The sequence below is a fragment of the Capra hircus genome, chromosome 8 (genome assembly GCF_001704415.2).
Source record: "Capra hircus breed San Clemente chromosome 8, ASM170441v1, whole genome shotgun sequence".
NCBI classification, from domain to species: domain Eukaryota; kingdom Metazoa; phylum Chordata; class Mammalia; order Artiodactyla; family Bovidae; genus Capra; species Capra hircus.
This window is the reverse complement of record NC_030815.1, coordinates 82,364,678-82,381,918: the sequence shown is the minus strand read 5'-3', so window position 1 is coordinate 82,381,918 and position 17,241 is coordinate 82,364,678. Positions and strand designations below refer to the sequence as shown.

The following is a 17,241-nucleotide window of genomic DNA, read 5'->3' as shown; positions in this document are numbered from 1 at the left end:
CTTTCGAACCGTGGTGCTGGAGAAGACTCTTGAGAGCCCCTTGGACAACAAGGAAATCAAACCAGTTGATACTTAAGGAAATTAATCCTGAATATTCATTTGAAGGAACGATGCTGAAGCTCCAATATTTTGGCCACCTGATGGGAAGAGCTGACTCACTGGAAAAGACCCTGATGCTGGGAAAGACTGATGGCAAAAAGAAAGGGTCAGCAGAGGATGAGATGGTTAGACAGCATCACTGATTCCCAGGACTTGAATTTGAGCAAACTCTGGAAGACACTGAAGGATAGGGAAGCCTGGAACACTCTAGTCCATGGGGTTGCAAAGAGTAGGACATGACTTAGTGACTGAACAACCACAAAATGTTCAACAGTCTGTTTAAGAAGTTGTTGGATCTCCTATATACTATTCCCTATTACACAAACTATCCCAGCCAGGACACTGTGAAGCAAGCAACAGAAGTGCAAAATACAACAAAATCATCATTTTTCATTATAGTAAATCAACAAGTGATGCTGAAAACTGAAATAAGTTTAAGTTGCAGCATGAATGTGATCTTTGAGATATAAAAGTAAACACTAAAAAGATAAGTAAAAGAAGGTGACTGTCTCTGAAGAAAAGGCAATGGTTGTGGCAGACAGGAATGAACTATGTTCATATTTGGCTCTTGAAATAATATGTGTATACAACTTTGATAAAAATAAAGTAAAACATTTAACAGTAATAAGAAAAAGAGATACAGCTCCACTCCTATAGTGTTCATCTACTCTGTATATTATGATAAATCCTGGTCTATCATTTAGAACAGTCTCACAAAAATTACTTAGTATTTACTCAGATTGAATATAAATTATTTTGAATATCTGTCAAATAAAACTATTCAAACAAAGGAAAGCTGAATACCACAAAAACTGAGACACTTTATATTTCTTATTTTACACAGAAACTTGATTTATATTTACATAACTCTACTTTGGAATTCTTATATAATATTTATAACAAACAGAAAATAACCATCTAATGCAATTATATGCCTGGAAGTATAATAAGCACTAAAACACAGACATTATCCTGTATCGAAGACCTCACAGTTTAAAGCGGTAGACAGTCAAACAAAAATTAAAATATGACTGGTACTAAGATAAATAAACTTATTACATTTATCTAAATGTAGAATATCTCTTACATACTGAATTCAAAGTCAAGGTTTAAACCTCTTGTTCACCCCAACTTACTTGTTGCAGGCTTTTACAAGTTACTTAACTTCATGCCTCAGATTGTTCCTATCTTCTGACAGCATATAGGGTATACTAACAGGCAATGTTATGAGTTTGTAAATGGACTAAAATAAAATCCTAGAGCTTACAAAAATGGTAGCTCTAAATCCACCACACTAAGTATAAATGAACTAAACACTCCAAATAAAAAGGCACAGATCATCCAAATGGATAGAAATGCAAGACCTGATAACATGCTAACCACAAGAGACTCACCGTAACGAACAGATAAAACTTAAAAGCTAGAAAATGATAAACATACAGTAAGGATAAGATTGTATTGTCTATATTAACATCAGAGAAAATTTCACGATTCTAGACCTAAAAGGAGCATTTTTAATGATAAAAGGGTCAATTCATAAGGAAAAAATACTAATCATCGATATGTGTGTGCCTGCAGTGCAGGAGACCGGGTTCGATCCCTGGGTTGGGAGGATCCCCTGGAGAAGGAAATGGCAACCCACTCCAGTATCCTTGCCTGGAAAATCTCATGGACAGAGGAACCTGGTGGATTGCAGTCCATGGGGTCGCAAAGAGTCGGGCACGACTGAGCGACTAACACAAACACACAATACCTAAGTACAGAGCTTCAAAATATATGAATTGAAAACTGACTGAAACAAAAGGAGAAATAAACAAATCTATAATTGTAATTGAAGATTTCAATATTCCTCTCCTAGAAACTGTAAACCAACTGGGGAGAAAATCAGTAAAGACAGAGAATGCTTGAACAACACCTAACCAAATTGACTTTACTGATATTTGAAAGTGAAAGTAAGTCACTCAGTCGTGTCCGACTCTTTGTGACCCATGGACTGTAGCCTACCAGGCTTCTCTGTCCATGGGATTCTCCAGGCAAGAATACTGGAGTGGGTTACCATTTCCTTCTCCAGGGGATCTTCCCGACCCAGGGATCGAACCCGGGTCTCCTGCATTGGAGGCAGACGCTTTAACCTCTGAGCCCTACAGAACAGTATATCCAACAATTACAGAACAAACACTTTTTTCAAGTGTATATAGATCAGATAAAGGCAAATTATATTGAAATGGGATACCACCATACACACTAAAAACAAAAAGATTATACCAAATATTGTTGAGTATATGAAGCAAATGAACTCTAATAGATGGCTAGTTAGAGTAAAATGATACAATCACTCTGGAAAAATGGCTTCTCAGTTTCTTCAAATTTAAACTTATACTCACCATCTAGAAATCCCACTCTCAGGAATTTATCCAAGAGAAATTACAATGTATGTCAAAGAAGTCTTACACACAAATATTACACAATGTTTACTTTTAATAACCAAAACCAGAAAACCCAAATATCTATCCTCAAATGAATAGGTAACAAAGTATGATATATTTATAAAATGCAATACAACTCAGCATTAAACAGAATGATCACTGATACATTCAATAACACAGCAGATTCTCAAAAACATGATGATGATCAAAAGATGCCCAACACAACATTTCTGGGGGCTTGAATTCCAGAATCAAAGTGTTGGCAGGTTTGGTTTCCATTGAGGTCTCTCTCCTTTGCTTGGGCTTCCCTGGTGGCTCAGCTGGTAAAGAATCTGCCTTCAATGCAGGAGACATGTATTCAGTCCCTGGGTTGGGAAGATTCCCTGCAAAAGGCAACAACTACCCACTCCAATATTCTAGCCTGGAGAATTCCATGGACTATATAGTCCATGGGGTCACAAAGAGGCTGACATGATCAAGCAACTTTCACTTTCTTTTCACGCCTATGCTTAGAGACTACTGCCCTCTTGCTACATACATCTTCCTGAATCGTTTCCTGTGTATACAAGCTCCTGACATATCCTTCTCTTCTTCCAAGGACAATCAGTCAGACTGGCCTCAGTCCCCACCTTAATGTATCATTTTAACTTAATTACCTTTAGTTACATTCCAAGGTCCTTGGAGTTGGGACTGGAACAAGCCTCTTAATTGGAATTTCACCATTCAATTTGGCTCTATTCTGCACAAACAGCAACATGATGACTTGTAAAATGCAAATCTGATCATTTTTTATCATAATAGTAATCCCCTGAAAACACTTCAGGGAGACTCTTATTGTTCTAAGAATAAAGATCAAAATCCTCTAAGAAGCATTAAATAGTCTTACGATCTGTTCCTTGCTTACCACACTGGTGTTGTCTCCTGGCCACTATCCTTTTACGTTCTAGGTATAGTCATTACATGCACAAAGCATCAGAACTGCTTTCATTTACTAAAAAGTGCTGGGACCTTTGTTGTTAGGAGGCCTCTGCAAATGTTTGTTCCCTCTTGCTCGATTCTCCTTCTCGTACTCATCGTTCAGTCCTCAATAAGCTCATAGATCATCTTCTGTGCGAAGCTCTCTGACTAGTCTCTTCACTCTGCAGCAGTCAGGCTCCTCACATGCTCCCATAACATCCTCTATTCCACATCATAGCACACACATGACTTCATAATTGACTGTATCTAGATTCCCCGCTAAAATCTTAAAATGTAGTTCATTTCTTCTGGGTACCTATAGTCTTGTTATAGGGGTTCTCAATATGTATATGTATTTTCTGCCACTCTACATTAACAACAGACTCCCTTAAGTAAAATCATTCATGAAACTCACTATTTTAGTCTAGAGGCATCAAATACACAAAACATTGTACATGAGATTTAGGACAAGTCTTATTTATTAATAGGCACTGCTTGGAGAGGCAATAGAGGAAATAAAATAAGGAACTGTAGAAACCCTGACTCAGGTTTTCCTTCTTAGAAAATGAGTTAATTACTATAAACTGTCTATTTCAATAACTTTGAAATCAAATTAAATAATGCTAAAGAATATTTACAGCTTAAAAATATTTACAATATAAAGTGTTTAGTTGCTCAGTCATGTCCAACTCTTTGTAGCCCACCAGGCTCCTCTGTCCTTGGGATTATCCTGGCAAGAATACTGGGTAGGTTGCCATTTCCTCCTCTAGGGTTTCTTCCCAACCCAAGGGTCAAACCTGCGTCTCTTTCAACTCTGCAGATTCTTTACCACTGAGCTGCCTGGAAAGCCCCACAATACAAAGGCATAAATAACAGCTGATGTAAGCAGAATACTAATGCAATCACTCCCATTATTCTGATTACCTGTTAAGTTCGTCCAGACATAAGCGCAGTGTTTCGTAAGTTGTTAGAGCAATTTCACATTTCCTCTGTTTCACACGAATCAGTTCACTATCCTTTTTGTTACCATGTAAAATAGTGACTCTGAAATATCCCCAGGTGTCCAGCTCATCCTTCCAGTTGTAGAGGACAGAAAGAGGAGCAACTATTAAGAACATCTATAAGAAGAAGAAGAAAAATGTATGACATAATTTTTTTAATGACAAAGAACCCCAAAGTTAAAACAGAATATCAACTATCCTATTCTTTGTTTTTTAACACTGTAGTTAATAAGTATAAATACAATTGAGCAACTGAATATATCTAACTAAGAAGACCATCAAACATTACTTTATTGTTATTCTTAAGAAAAAAAATAGATACCCAGCCCTGTCCAAAGTAACAGCTATTTTTTATTTTCCCCTCAAAAGGAGCTGAGGAATAAGGAAAAAGTAATTTTCTGAAACAGAGAAGAGTATACTCATGATCCCAATATTAACTTCAAGGGCCACACTGGTAATAGAAATATGCAAAGCAGGCCAGGTTGTTTTTCTTGAAATGTATGCTCTTCCAGAGCTCTCTTTCTGTTTCACTTTCCTAGTCCCATTTTCTTTCCCCCCTCTTTCAGATACTATCAGTTGATGACCTGGAAAATTAAAGCAATTAGAAGAAAACCTCCTCTTCTCTTACCACTAGATCAATAACCTACCTATATTTACTTCCATATATTCTGCCCTCCCATCTATTACCATGGGTGTACTGCCCATGTCCTTATTTAAAGACAAACTCTGAACTTTACATAGTGGCTCCCATTACTTCCTGTCAACCTGAAGTCAATGCTGAAGAAACTGGCCCCAATCTTCCCAACATGATTAAATTTTGCTTTTTAACAGAACACATATAAACACAAACATGTTCTAATATTTCTCAATAAATAAAACCAATCAAATTTATTGTTCTCAATAAAACAAAACAAATAAAAAAGACTTCTTCCTACATCTCTCTCAAGCTATTAAAACTTATATCTCTCTCAAACTATCACCCATTACTTTACTTTCTTTATAGCAATGATCCTCAGGAGTTTATCAGTACTTACTGTCTCTACTTACTCTCTTCCTATTCTCTCTTAACTCATGTAAATCCTAACCCATTGAGATTAATAACATATTATCTGTTTAGTCTTCAAATAAATGTTCTGGGGTTTCATTGACCTTTCCTATACCAATCCAAAATCCTGCTGGCATCAACCATTTTAATTTCTAATGTTTTTGTCTCTTACTGTTACCACTGTTCCTGAACTATTATCTTTAATAGGGTTTAAGTAAGTTTCTTTCCTAAAGTTTTATACTTGGTCCTACTGATAAAAATGAACTAATTAAATATACTGAAAATTTTCAGTTTAACAAAAAATAATATAATAATATTACTCTAAATCCTACATTCTCTTCTATGAAGCATTTCAGCTGGGCCATTTATCAGCTGTAAGATATCAAGTCTGTGACTTTCTTTCAGAAACAGAAAAAAGAAAAAGAACAGAAGATTAATTCTCAAATAGTTTTGTCTTCTACTTGGAATTTACTCTATGAATTCCATTTTTCTCCTTCAATAAAAAATGGGGGCTACAAGTAAAAAGCCTACCCTCTTTTCAATATTACACAATGAAAATGTTATCCAAACACCATCTGAGCACTTTGAGTAGTTTTCCACTTGAGAGGTCATTCACCAAAGGTGTCAATGAATGTAAAGATTTCTAGAACCAGCTTTAGGATTCCAATAGAAGTTTAAAAATTAAGACATTCCTTATGGACATTACTGATCTTCAAAACTATGAAAAGTAAATCAAATAAATCAATAACTAATTTTTATACTAAAAGAGGAAAGAGAACTGAGCTACGCCATTTGCAAAGTCCAGAGAAAGTATAAAAGAAGAATAACTTGAAGTATTTACTACCATGTTGTGAAAAATTCTTAACTCAATAAGCCTTATTTAAGCAAAGAATGCCAAAACAATAAAATGGAAAGAACTGTCCAACTGCTAGGTCACTAATTACAAAGCAACTCCATTTTTTCTGAAGTCAATAAACAATTTTACAAAACTAGGCCTAAAATGTAATATAAATAAAATTTAAATTTGCCCATTCAAAGTTATTAAGAAATCAACAGAGGCCACATTTAACAGTACAACTACAGAGTATTAAATTACTTTTATCTCTTTCAAAAAAATTAGTTCAATTATTAGGGTACATGCTTTTAAATTTTCATTCTTTGTATACTATTGCTTTAGAAAAATGATGTGTTATGTACTGTGACAAAATACTCAAAGATGTTTTCCATGTGTGATGATTTTTGTGGTAGGAGTAGTTATAGTATTAACAATTACCAGAACCAATTCTGAGCACTTACTATGGGCTAAAGACAGTGCAAGGTAGTTAACAGACCTTACCTCAAGAATTTTACATAAAAGAGGCTATAAAATAGAAATATTTTATATTTCCTTTTTAAAGATGATAAAACTAAGGTGCAGAGATGTTAAGTAATATGCCCAATGCCACAATGTTATTAAGCAAGATGAACCCATGCCTGTATAATTCCAAAGCTCTTAACCGATAACAATATATCATGTTCACATCTTAAATCCACTGTAACTACAGTACTTTGTGCTGTGCTTAGAAAATAAAGGTGTTCAGTTGATAAATAAATTAATGAATGAAGGCATGTGTCAATGGCAAGGTAGGAAGAGGACTGTATATTCAGAGGACAATGACCAAGCACGATAGCCAAAGTAAAAATTTCATACTGGAGGAAGTGATACATCAAACTGAAAAATAAAATGTACCTATATTGAGAGAATTTACAGATCATAAAATTGGAATTTTTACTACTTAACTCAAAGTTCTAAAGCATATAACCTAATTCTTTCAAAAATGTCAAATCTAATTAATTTACATGCTAACTATGCATAATCTTTCCCTTGGTATATTCTGGTGATTTAATATATGAAAATTTTAGTTGAGAACCTACTCTAGGAGCCTCTCCAAATCCTTTTTAGAAAAGCAGCATAATAGTAATACTAAAATTTGACAAATATTCTAACAAAGTGGCAAGTTACAGATGGATATCAGATCAATTTCATTCTGTGCAGATCAATGGTTAGCAAAACAATCACTATCATCTGTTTCATTAAACAGAATAATCAAAACATGAGAATGGAAATGACAAGTAAAATTACTTCCAGTTAAACGCAACAACAACAAACTGCGGAAAATTCTTAAAGAGACGGGAATATCAGACGACCTGACGTGCCTCTTGAGAAACCTGTATGCGGGTCAGGAAGCAATAGGTCGAACTAGACGTGGAACAACAGACTGGTTCCAAATAGGGAAAGGTGTATGTCAAGGCTGATATGCAGAGTACATCATGAGAAACAATGGACTGGATGAAGCACAACCTGGAATCGAGATTGCTGGGAGAAATATCAATAACCTCAGATATACAGATGACACCACCTTTATGGCAGAAAGCAAAGAAAAACTAAAGAGCCTCTTGATGAAAGTGAAAGAGGAGAGTGAAAAAGTTCGCTTAAAACTCAACTTTCAGAAAACTAAGATCATGGCATCTGATCTTAGTGATGCCATGGTCCCATCACTTCATGGCAAATATGGGGAAACAGTGGAAACAGTGTCAGACTTTATTTTTCTGGGCTCCAAAATCACTACAGATGGTGACTGCAGCGATGAAATTAAAAGATGCTTGCTCCTTGGAAGAAACGTTATGACCAACCTAGACAGCATATTAAAAAGCAGAGACATTGCTTTGCCAACAATGGTCCGTCCTGTCAAAGCTATGGTTTTTCCAGTGGTCATATATGGATGTCAGAGTTGGACTATAAAGAAAGCTGAGCACTGAAGAATTGATGCTTTTGAACTGTGGTGCTGGAGAAGACTCTTGAGCATCAGTTGGACTGCAAGGAGATATAACCAGTCAATCCTTAAGGAAATCACTCCTGAATATTCATCGGAAAGACATGCTGAAGCTGAAACTCCAATACTTTGGCCAGCTGATATGAAGAACTGACTCATTTGAAAGGACACTAATGCTGGGAAAGACTGAAGGTGGGAGGAGAGGGAACAACAAAAGGATGAGATGGTTGGATGGCATCACCAACTCAATGGACATGAGCTGGAGTAAATTTCGGGAGCTGGTGATGAACAGGAGGCCTGGCATGCTGCAACCCATGGGGTCATAGAGAGTCAGAAACAACTGAGCGACTGAACTGACTGAAAACATAATAAACAAAACACGAGAATGGAAATGACAAGTAAAATTATAACTATTTGAAGAAAACATAAATAAAGCAAATAAATGAACAGTAAATCAACTATCAAGAATATTCAAGAATTAAGCAAAGTCGAATCTATAAATACATGCGGCACCTTAAATGACTCAGACCAGACTGACTTAAAACTTACATACTGAACATTCCAAAAGCAGCATAATATATGCTTAAATTCACATGGGACATTCTCTAGAAAACATCGTATGTTAAGCCACAAAAATGTCCTAATATATTTATGAAGGCTGAAGTCATGTCAAACACATTTCCTGACGACAATGGTATGAAACTAGACATCAATTCTACGAGGACTGCTCAATTCTATAAGCAACTCTATGAGGAAAGTTCAGTGATAAAGAACTACCTCAAGAATTAAGAAAATTTTCAAATATGCAACCAAACTCTACACCTTAGGGAACCAGAAAAAACACACACTACAAAATGAAGCCCAAAGTTAGTAAAATGAGGGATTTAATAAACATCAGAGAGGAAATAAATGAAATAGAGACTAGCAAGGCAACAGACAAGGTTAATAAAACCAAAAGCTGATTCTTTACCAATACAAATAAAATTAGAAAACCTTTAGTTAGATATAACAGAAAGAAAGAAAGAAGGCTCAAATAAATAAAACCAGAAATAAGAGAATTTAAAGCAGATCACTTCAGTTCAGTCGCTCATTCGTGTCCAACTCTTTGCGACCCCATGAACCGCAGCACGCCAGGCCTCCCTGTCCATCACCAGCTCCCGAGTTCACCCAAACTCATGTCCACTGAGTCAGTGACACCATCCAACCATCTCATCCTCTGTTGTTCCCCTCTCCTCCCACCTTCAGTCTTTCCCAGCATCAGGGTCTTTTCAAATGAGTCAGCTCTTCACGTCAGGTGACCAAAAATTGGAGTTTCAGCTTCAACATTAGTCCTTCCAATGAACACACAGGACTGCTCTCCCTTAGGATGGAGTAGTTGAATCACCTTGCAGTGCAAGAGACTCTAAAGAATCTTCTCCAACACCGCAGTTCAAAAGCATCAATTCTTCAGCACTCAGCTTCCTTTATAGCCTAACTCTCACATCCGTACATGACCACTGGAAAAACCATAGCCTTTACTAGATAGACCTTTGTTGACAAAGTAATTCCTCTGCTTTTTAATATGCTGTCTAGGTTAGTCATAACTTTTCTTCCAAAGAGTAAGTGTCTTTTAATTTCATGGCTGAGGTCACCATTTGCAGTGATTTTGGAGCCCCCAAAAATAAAGTCTGACACTATTTCCACTGTTTCCCATTCTATTTGCCATGAAGTGATGGGACCAGATGCCATGATCTTCATTTTTCTGAATGTTGGCTTTAAGCCAACTTTTTCACTCTCTTCTTTCACTTTCATCAAGAGGCTTTTTAGTTCTTCTTTGCTTTCTGCCATAAGGGTGGTGTCATATGCATATATGAGGTTATCGATATTTCTCCTGGAAATCTTGATTCCAGTTTGTGCTTCCTCCAGCCCAGCGTTTCTCATGATGTACTCTGCATAGAAGTTAAATAAGCAGGGTGACAATATACAGTCTTGACGTACTCCTTTTCCTGTTTGGAACCAGTCTGTTGTCCCATGTCCAGTTCTAATTGTTGCTTCCTGACCTGCATACAGGTTTCTCTAGAGGCAGGTCAGGTGGTCCAGTATTCCCATCTCTTGAAGAATTGCCCACAGTTTATTGTGATCCACACAATCAAAGGCTTTGGCATAGTCAATAAAGCAGAAATAGATGTTTTTCTGGAACTCTTGCTTTTTCCATGATCCAGCGGATGTTGGCAATTTGATCTCTGGTTCCTCGGCCTTTTCTAAAACCAGCTTGAACATCTGGAACTTCACAGTTAACGTATTGCTGAAGCCTGGCTTGGAGAATTTTGAGCATTACTTTACTAGCGTGTGAGATGAGTGCAACTGTGTGGTAGTTTGAGCATTCTTCGGCATTGCCTTTCTTTGGGATTGGAATGAAAACTGACCTTTTCCAGTCCTGTGGCCACTGCTGAGTTTTCCAAATTTTCTGACATACTGAATGCAGCACTTTCACAGCATCATCTTTCAGGATTTGAAATAGGTCTACTGTAATTCCATCATCTCCACTAGCTTTGTTCATAGTGATGTTTTCTAAGGCCCACTTGACTTCACATTCCAGGATGTCTGGCTCTTAGGTGAGTGATCACACCACTGTGATTATCTTGGTCGTGAAGATCTTTTTTGTATAGTTCTTCTGTGTATTCTTGCCACCTCTTCTTAATAAAGCAGATACCACAGATATAAAAAGGATCATAAGAGACTACTATGAATCATTTTATACTGACAAACTGGACATCTAGATGAAATTTATCATGTATCCTTTTTAGAAACATACAACCTACTAAGACTGAATCACAATCTTAGTGATTCAGTTTTCTATTTTTTTCTATTTCTAAGAAATAGAAAATGTGAACACAACAGCTCCAAGTAAGGAAATTGAATCAATAACCAAAAACCTCCAAATAAAAGTTCAGAAACAGACAGCTTCACTGGTAAAATCTACCAAACATTCAATGAAGAATTAACACCAATCCTTGTCAAACTCTTCAAAAAAAATGTAAGAGCAGGACATGCATTCAAACTTACTTTATGAGGTCTGATACCAAGATCAGATCAGGATACCACAAGAAAGGAAAATTATAGGCTAGATCCCTGATGAACATAAATACAAAAATTCTCAGTGAAATATTACCAAACTGAATCCAACAGTATATCAAAATGACCTTACACTTTGGAAAAGTGAGATTTATTCCATGGATGCAAGGATGATTCAACATATGCAAATCAATCACATGATACACCATAGTGACAAAATGAAGAATACAGTCATCTCAATGGAGCAGAAAAAGCATTTGAGGAAATTCAACATCCATTTATGATAAAAAGTCAACAAATCTGGTATAGAGGGAACATGCATCAATATAATAAAGGCTATATATAACCAGCAGACAGGTAAGATTATACTCATTGGTGAGAATTAAAAACTTTGCATGTAAGACAAGGAAAAAAAACAGAGATGCCCACTTCTACAGCTTTTATTCCCATAGTACCGAAAGTCCTAGCAAGAGGGAAGAAAAAATCCAAACCAGGAAGGAAGTAAATTGTCACTATTTCCCAATGACGTAGAAATACATAGAAAACCCTAAGCCCTCCACCAGAAAACTGAAAAAACTGATAGAAAAACTGAGCAGAGTTACAGGATATTCAGTTCCATACAAAAATCTGTTTTATTTTTATATACTAACAATAAACTATTAGAAAGAGAAACTAAGCAAACAATCCCATTTATAATCGTATCAAAAAGAATAAAACAACTAGGAATACATTTAAACAAAGAAATAAAAGACTTGTACACTGAAAACTGTGAGATATTGATTAAAAATTTTTAATGTCATAAATAAGTGGAAAGAAAATCCATGCTCATGGATGAATAAATATTGTTAAGAAATCAATAAATGGTGCTAAAAAAACTGGATACCACATGCAAAAGAATGAAACTGGGCTATTATCTTATACCACACACAAAACTAAACTCAAAATGGATTAAAGATTCAAAACTAAGACCTGAAGCCAAAGAACTTCTGAGGAAAACAGGCTGTAAGCTCTTAAACATCTTGACAATAATTTTTTTTTAATTAACACCGAAAGCAAAAACTAAAAAGCAGGACTACATCAAACCAAAAAGCTTCTGCCCAGCAAAGGAAATCAACAAAATGAAAATGAAACCTACCGAATGGAAGAGAATATTTGCAGATCATGTATACAACAAGGGGTTAATATCCAAAGTATATGAAGACTGCAACAGCAGAAAATCAAACAAGTAGCATCATTTGCAAGACAATAAACTAAAGAAATAGTGCATAGTAAGTAAAACACTGGAAAAATTTTTTGTCTAATCATCAATGAAGTTGCAGCTGATTCTGGTATTATGATTGCTAGAAATTTCATCCTTCTCTGCCTTAATCTGATTATGAATTTTATACAAAATGACTAAAGTTTTACCACACAAGATTATAATATTTTTGAAGTTTTGCCAAACAAGATAGTAGTATTTGATTCATCTTCGTAAAGACTGAATTTCAATCTTAACAGCCTAAATCTGAATAATCATTCCAAGAATTAGTATCTGATGCAAAGTTTGTATCTTTTCCTCTAGGAATTTATTCTTGGCACAAAACCTCTATTTCACACATTCTTAGATGATTTATTCACCCCTGAAAATGTTAAAAAAATATATAAGATGTATCATGTAACACACATACATAACTCAAACTCATCACTCCTTAACTGATAACATAACATTTAAATTCATTAAAAGGATATTTTTTAAGTGGTTCTAACATTAATTTTTCAGGATTCCACTGCAATTATGGCATGAGCATAATAAATACAGCTATTTCATAGACTATGTTTTAAAAATGCTCAAAGTTTTAAATCACTCATAAACAAATTTATCTTTCATAAATTTCATCACAAAAAATTGCAATTTTTGTTCACACAGGCTTCTCAAGGATATTGTAGGATATCACTGGTAATCTCATCAAAACCTTCTTTATAGAATTCCAGTTCTAATTACCAACTAAATTCATTTATTGATGCCATTAAAACAAAAGAATATAAAAATATATATCTAATAGTGGTAAAATGCTTAGAAGGGCACTACCAAATACCCTTCATAACATTTTTGAAGACATATTTGAGGACCTGAGGAATTCATCTTTTACCTATGTAAGAAAAAACTCCTCCCTACCCCCCAAAAAACCCCACAAAGTGAATTTTCCTAGAAGAAACCTAAATACAACAACAACCAACAAGATAAAACAATAATATAAGCTCAACAAAGAACAGGAAGTTGGAAGGACTGGGTCATGGAAAGTAATGGCATGTTAAATGTAAATAGATTAAATCATCCAACTAAAAGACAGTGTGGTTGATTAGATTTTAAAAAAAGGGACCCAAATATATACTACCTACAAGAGATTCACTTCAGCTTTAAAGACACATATAGACTGAAGATGAGTGAATGGAAAATGATATTCCATGCAAATGGAAACCAAAAAACAGCAAGCATAGCTCTTTTATGTCATATAAAATAGGCTTTAACCCAAGCACTGTAAGAAGAGTGCTTGAATTGACGAAGAGTCAATTTAAGAGGATGTAATAACTATATTTATATACCCAATATCAGAATATCTAAATATAGAAAGCAAATTATTAACAGACCTGAAGAGAAAAAAAGTCAGCAATAAGAGACTTCAACACTTCACCTTCAACTACGGGGATCACTCAGAGAGGAAATCAGTAAAGAAACACTGACACATACAAGATGCATCTAACAACAGCAGAATACACATCCTTCTCAAGCACATATGGAACATTCTCCAGGACAGACAAAATGTTAGAACACAAGACAAATCTTAATAAACTTAGGAGGACTAAAATCATATCAACCATCTTATCTGACCTCAATGGTATAAAAACAATCAAAGGGGAAAACTAAAAAATTCACACATAAGTGGAGATTAAATAAAATGCTCCTCAACAACCAGTGGGTTGAAGAAGAAATTAAAAATGAATTTAAAAATACCTAAGACAAATGAACACTGAAATAGAACATACCGAAACGTATGGGACACAGCCAAAGGAGTTATGAGAGGGAAGTATACAGTGATAAGTGCCTACATTAAAAAAAAAAAAGATATCATATAAACAACTAAAATTTACACTTCAAGAATTTATAAAAAGAACAAATCAAGCTCAAAGTTAGTAAAGGGGAAGACATAACAAAAAATCAGAAAGTATAAATGAAATAGAGAGTAGACAACAGAAAAGATGAATAAAAAAACTAAAGGCTGTTTTTTTTTAAGACACACAAAACTGATACCTTTACCTAGACTAAGAAAAAGAGAGAAGAGTCAAATAAATATAATTAGAATGAAGGATACATTACAAATAATAACCCAGAAATAGAAAGAATAATAAAAATTACTCTGCATAATTATATATCAACAAATCAAATAAGCCAGAATAAATGGTAGGTAGAAATAAATTCTTATAAACATACAACCTACCAAGACTGAATCATGAAGAAACAGAAAATCTGAACAGAAGAATTACTAGCATGAAGATTCAATCAGTAACCAATACCTCCAAACAAACAAAAATCTAGGACCAAACACCTTCACTGGTAAATTCTACCAAATAAAACCAGTTCTTTGCAAATTCTTCCAACAACAACAAAAAGGAGACGATGCTTCCAAACTCATTCACAAAGCCAGCATTATCCTGATACCAAAACCAGATAAGGATACCACAAGAAAGGAAAACAGGCTAATATGTCCAATGAACATCCTCAATGAAATATTAGCAAGCTAAATTCAACAATACATTAAAAGGATCATACACCATCAAGTGAGATTTATTCCAGGGATACAAGGATGGTTCAACATACTCAAATCAATCTGAAAACAAAGTGAAAAACAGTGCTTGAACTCTTGAAAACTTAAAACGCATTAAGAATTATAATGTTTCATTAGGGTCTAATTAAATTTGAAAATAATAGGAAATTTAAAGTAACAATAATTATTACTAATAATACCTTAGGCCAACGTTTCTCAAAAGTTTACACTGAAATGCCCCGAATTATAGACAGGAGTAAACTTGACCTTCTCAGAAATTCTAGGTATGAGAATTATATAAAAGATATGGTTTTAAAACCTGTAGAAAGTAGTTTATTACCATAATATGATAAGGATTTCATAAAGTCACTTCAACTTTATTTTTATCCAGTTTCCTGGATGCTGAGGACAAAAGTCAGACACATACCTCTGTGTCTGTGTGTGTGTGTGTGTGTGCGAGCACGCACACTCGAAAACTCAGTTGCACAGTCATGTTCAACTCTTTGCGACTCTGTGGACTATAGCCCATTGAGCTCCTCTGTCCATAGAATTTTCCAGGCAAGAATACTGGAGCAGGTTGCCATTTCCTACTGCAGGGGATCTTCCTGACCCAAGGATTGAACCCGCATCTCCCCCGTCTCCTGCATTGGCAGGTGGATTCTTTACCACTGAGCCACCCAGGAAGCTGCCCACATACCTACAATACACCCTTCTTTGTGGATTTCATTTTTTTAAAGAAATCTCTTATTTTTTTATAAGAATTATGTATAAGACATTTATAAATGTATGTTTACAAAGGAGAAAGCTTAAGAAGGGTTATGAATAGCATTAACAGTCACATGGTCACAGAAGGACAAGCCTAGATCTGAGCTTTTCTGACTGTAGCTTCGACGGTCCTTGTTCAGGGAAGATTTGTTTCATATTTTCAAGAGGCGGTTATTTTGCTAAGCAACTTCATCAGGACATACCTTTGTAAGAAATATCTACAACTGTTTTTCATTCTCAAATAAATAAAAAACAATACAATGGACCTCAATTAACTTTACATACACATTCATGGAAATTTAACAAATTAATCAAATTAACTGAAAATCTTGACAAGAAAAAGATTCAAAGCCTCCCCAAAATTCAAACAAATTATATTTTACTATTTTGAGAGTAAATCAAATCTAATTTAAGGATGAAACTGGTACTCCTTCAGAAATTAGGTTTATAAAACAAACATTTAGTGTCTATAAATTCTTATTTTAAATTTATACTATACTGTGTAATGTTTCAAAATTTCCACACACCTTTGCAATACCAACTTCATGAAGTTTATATTTCTAGATATTTTACCTTTTTTGCTGTAGAAGGGGGATCCTTTTTCATATTTCTCAGTAAAAATTCTGGCATGTTATTTTCAATATCTTCACGAGTTCCCTTTTTACCCAAAACTGCAGCTAAAAATGAAATAACCTAGGGAGGAAAAAAATCCAACAGTTTTAATCACTGTGTATTGTGATGGACAAAATTTTACGACTCACATGAATAGCTACTCAATTAGTGAGAATATGAGTGTGTACAAACAGATTTGCTAGGAAGAAAAACAATATGAACCACTAGTATAGGTTTTCTTTATTTGCATTAATAAACAAATAATAATATAAAAGTTACCACTGAATGCAGTAAAACGAAAATCCTCACATCGCCATCTCTCCCTTGATAATTTTTTTAATAGACATATTTTATTGAAGTATAGTTGACTTACAATGTCGGGCACTCTATGAATTCTTTCTCAGTCTTATTAGCTGAGATATTATTTTATGTATTTATATTCATAGAATCTATCTCTTCATTATTGGCTATTACAATAAACTATGTACATTCCTTTTTCCTTGTAGAATATAAACTCAAGGGAATAATATTTGGTTAATAAGTCTGTCTATTTTTCTGTATCCAATAAATATAGGTAACTCAAGGATGCATCTTACAATATCTAAGGTAATCACTAGAGAAAAATACAATGGTGTGTAACTACTAATCTACTATGGGAAGAATAAT

The 17,241-nt window shown here is 34.8% G+C and overlaps 1 protein-coding gene across 2 annotated transcripts in view; it reads right to left on the bottom strand.

Moving 5' to 3' along the window:
- The window catches only part of ERCC6L2 (ERCC excision repair 6 like 2), a 152,374-nt gene that overhangs the window by 117,377 nt on the left and 17,756 nt on the right, over positions 1 to 17,241 (bottom strand). For both annotated transcript variants that reach the window (XM_005684146.3, XM_018052475.1), the window contains exons 3-4: positions 16,537 to 16,656; positions 4,407 to 4,600 (exon numbers count right to left, since the gene is read on the bottom strand). In XM_005684146.3, the coding sequence (XP_005684203.2) occupies positions 4,407 to 4,600; positions 16,537 to 16,656 (314 nt within the window). The remainder of the gene's footprint in view (positions 1 to 4,406; positions 4,601 to 16,536; positions 16,657 to 17,241) is intronic.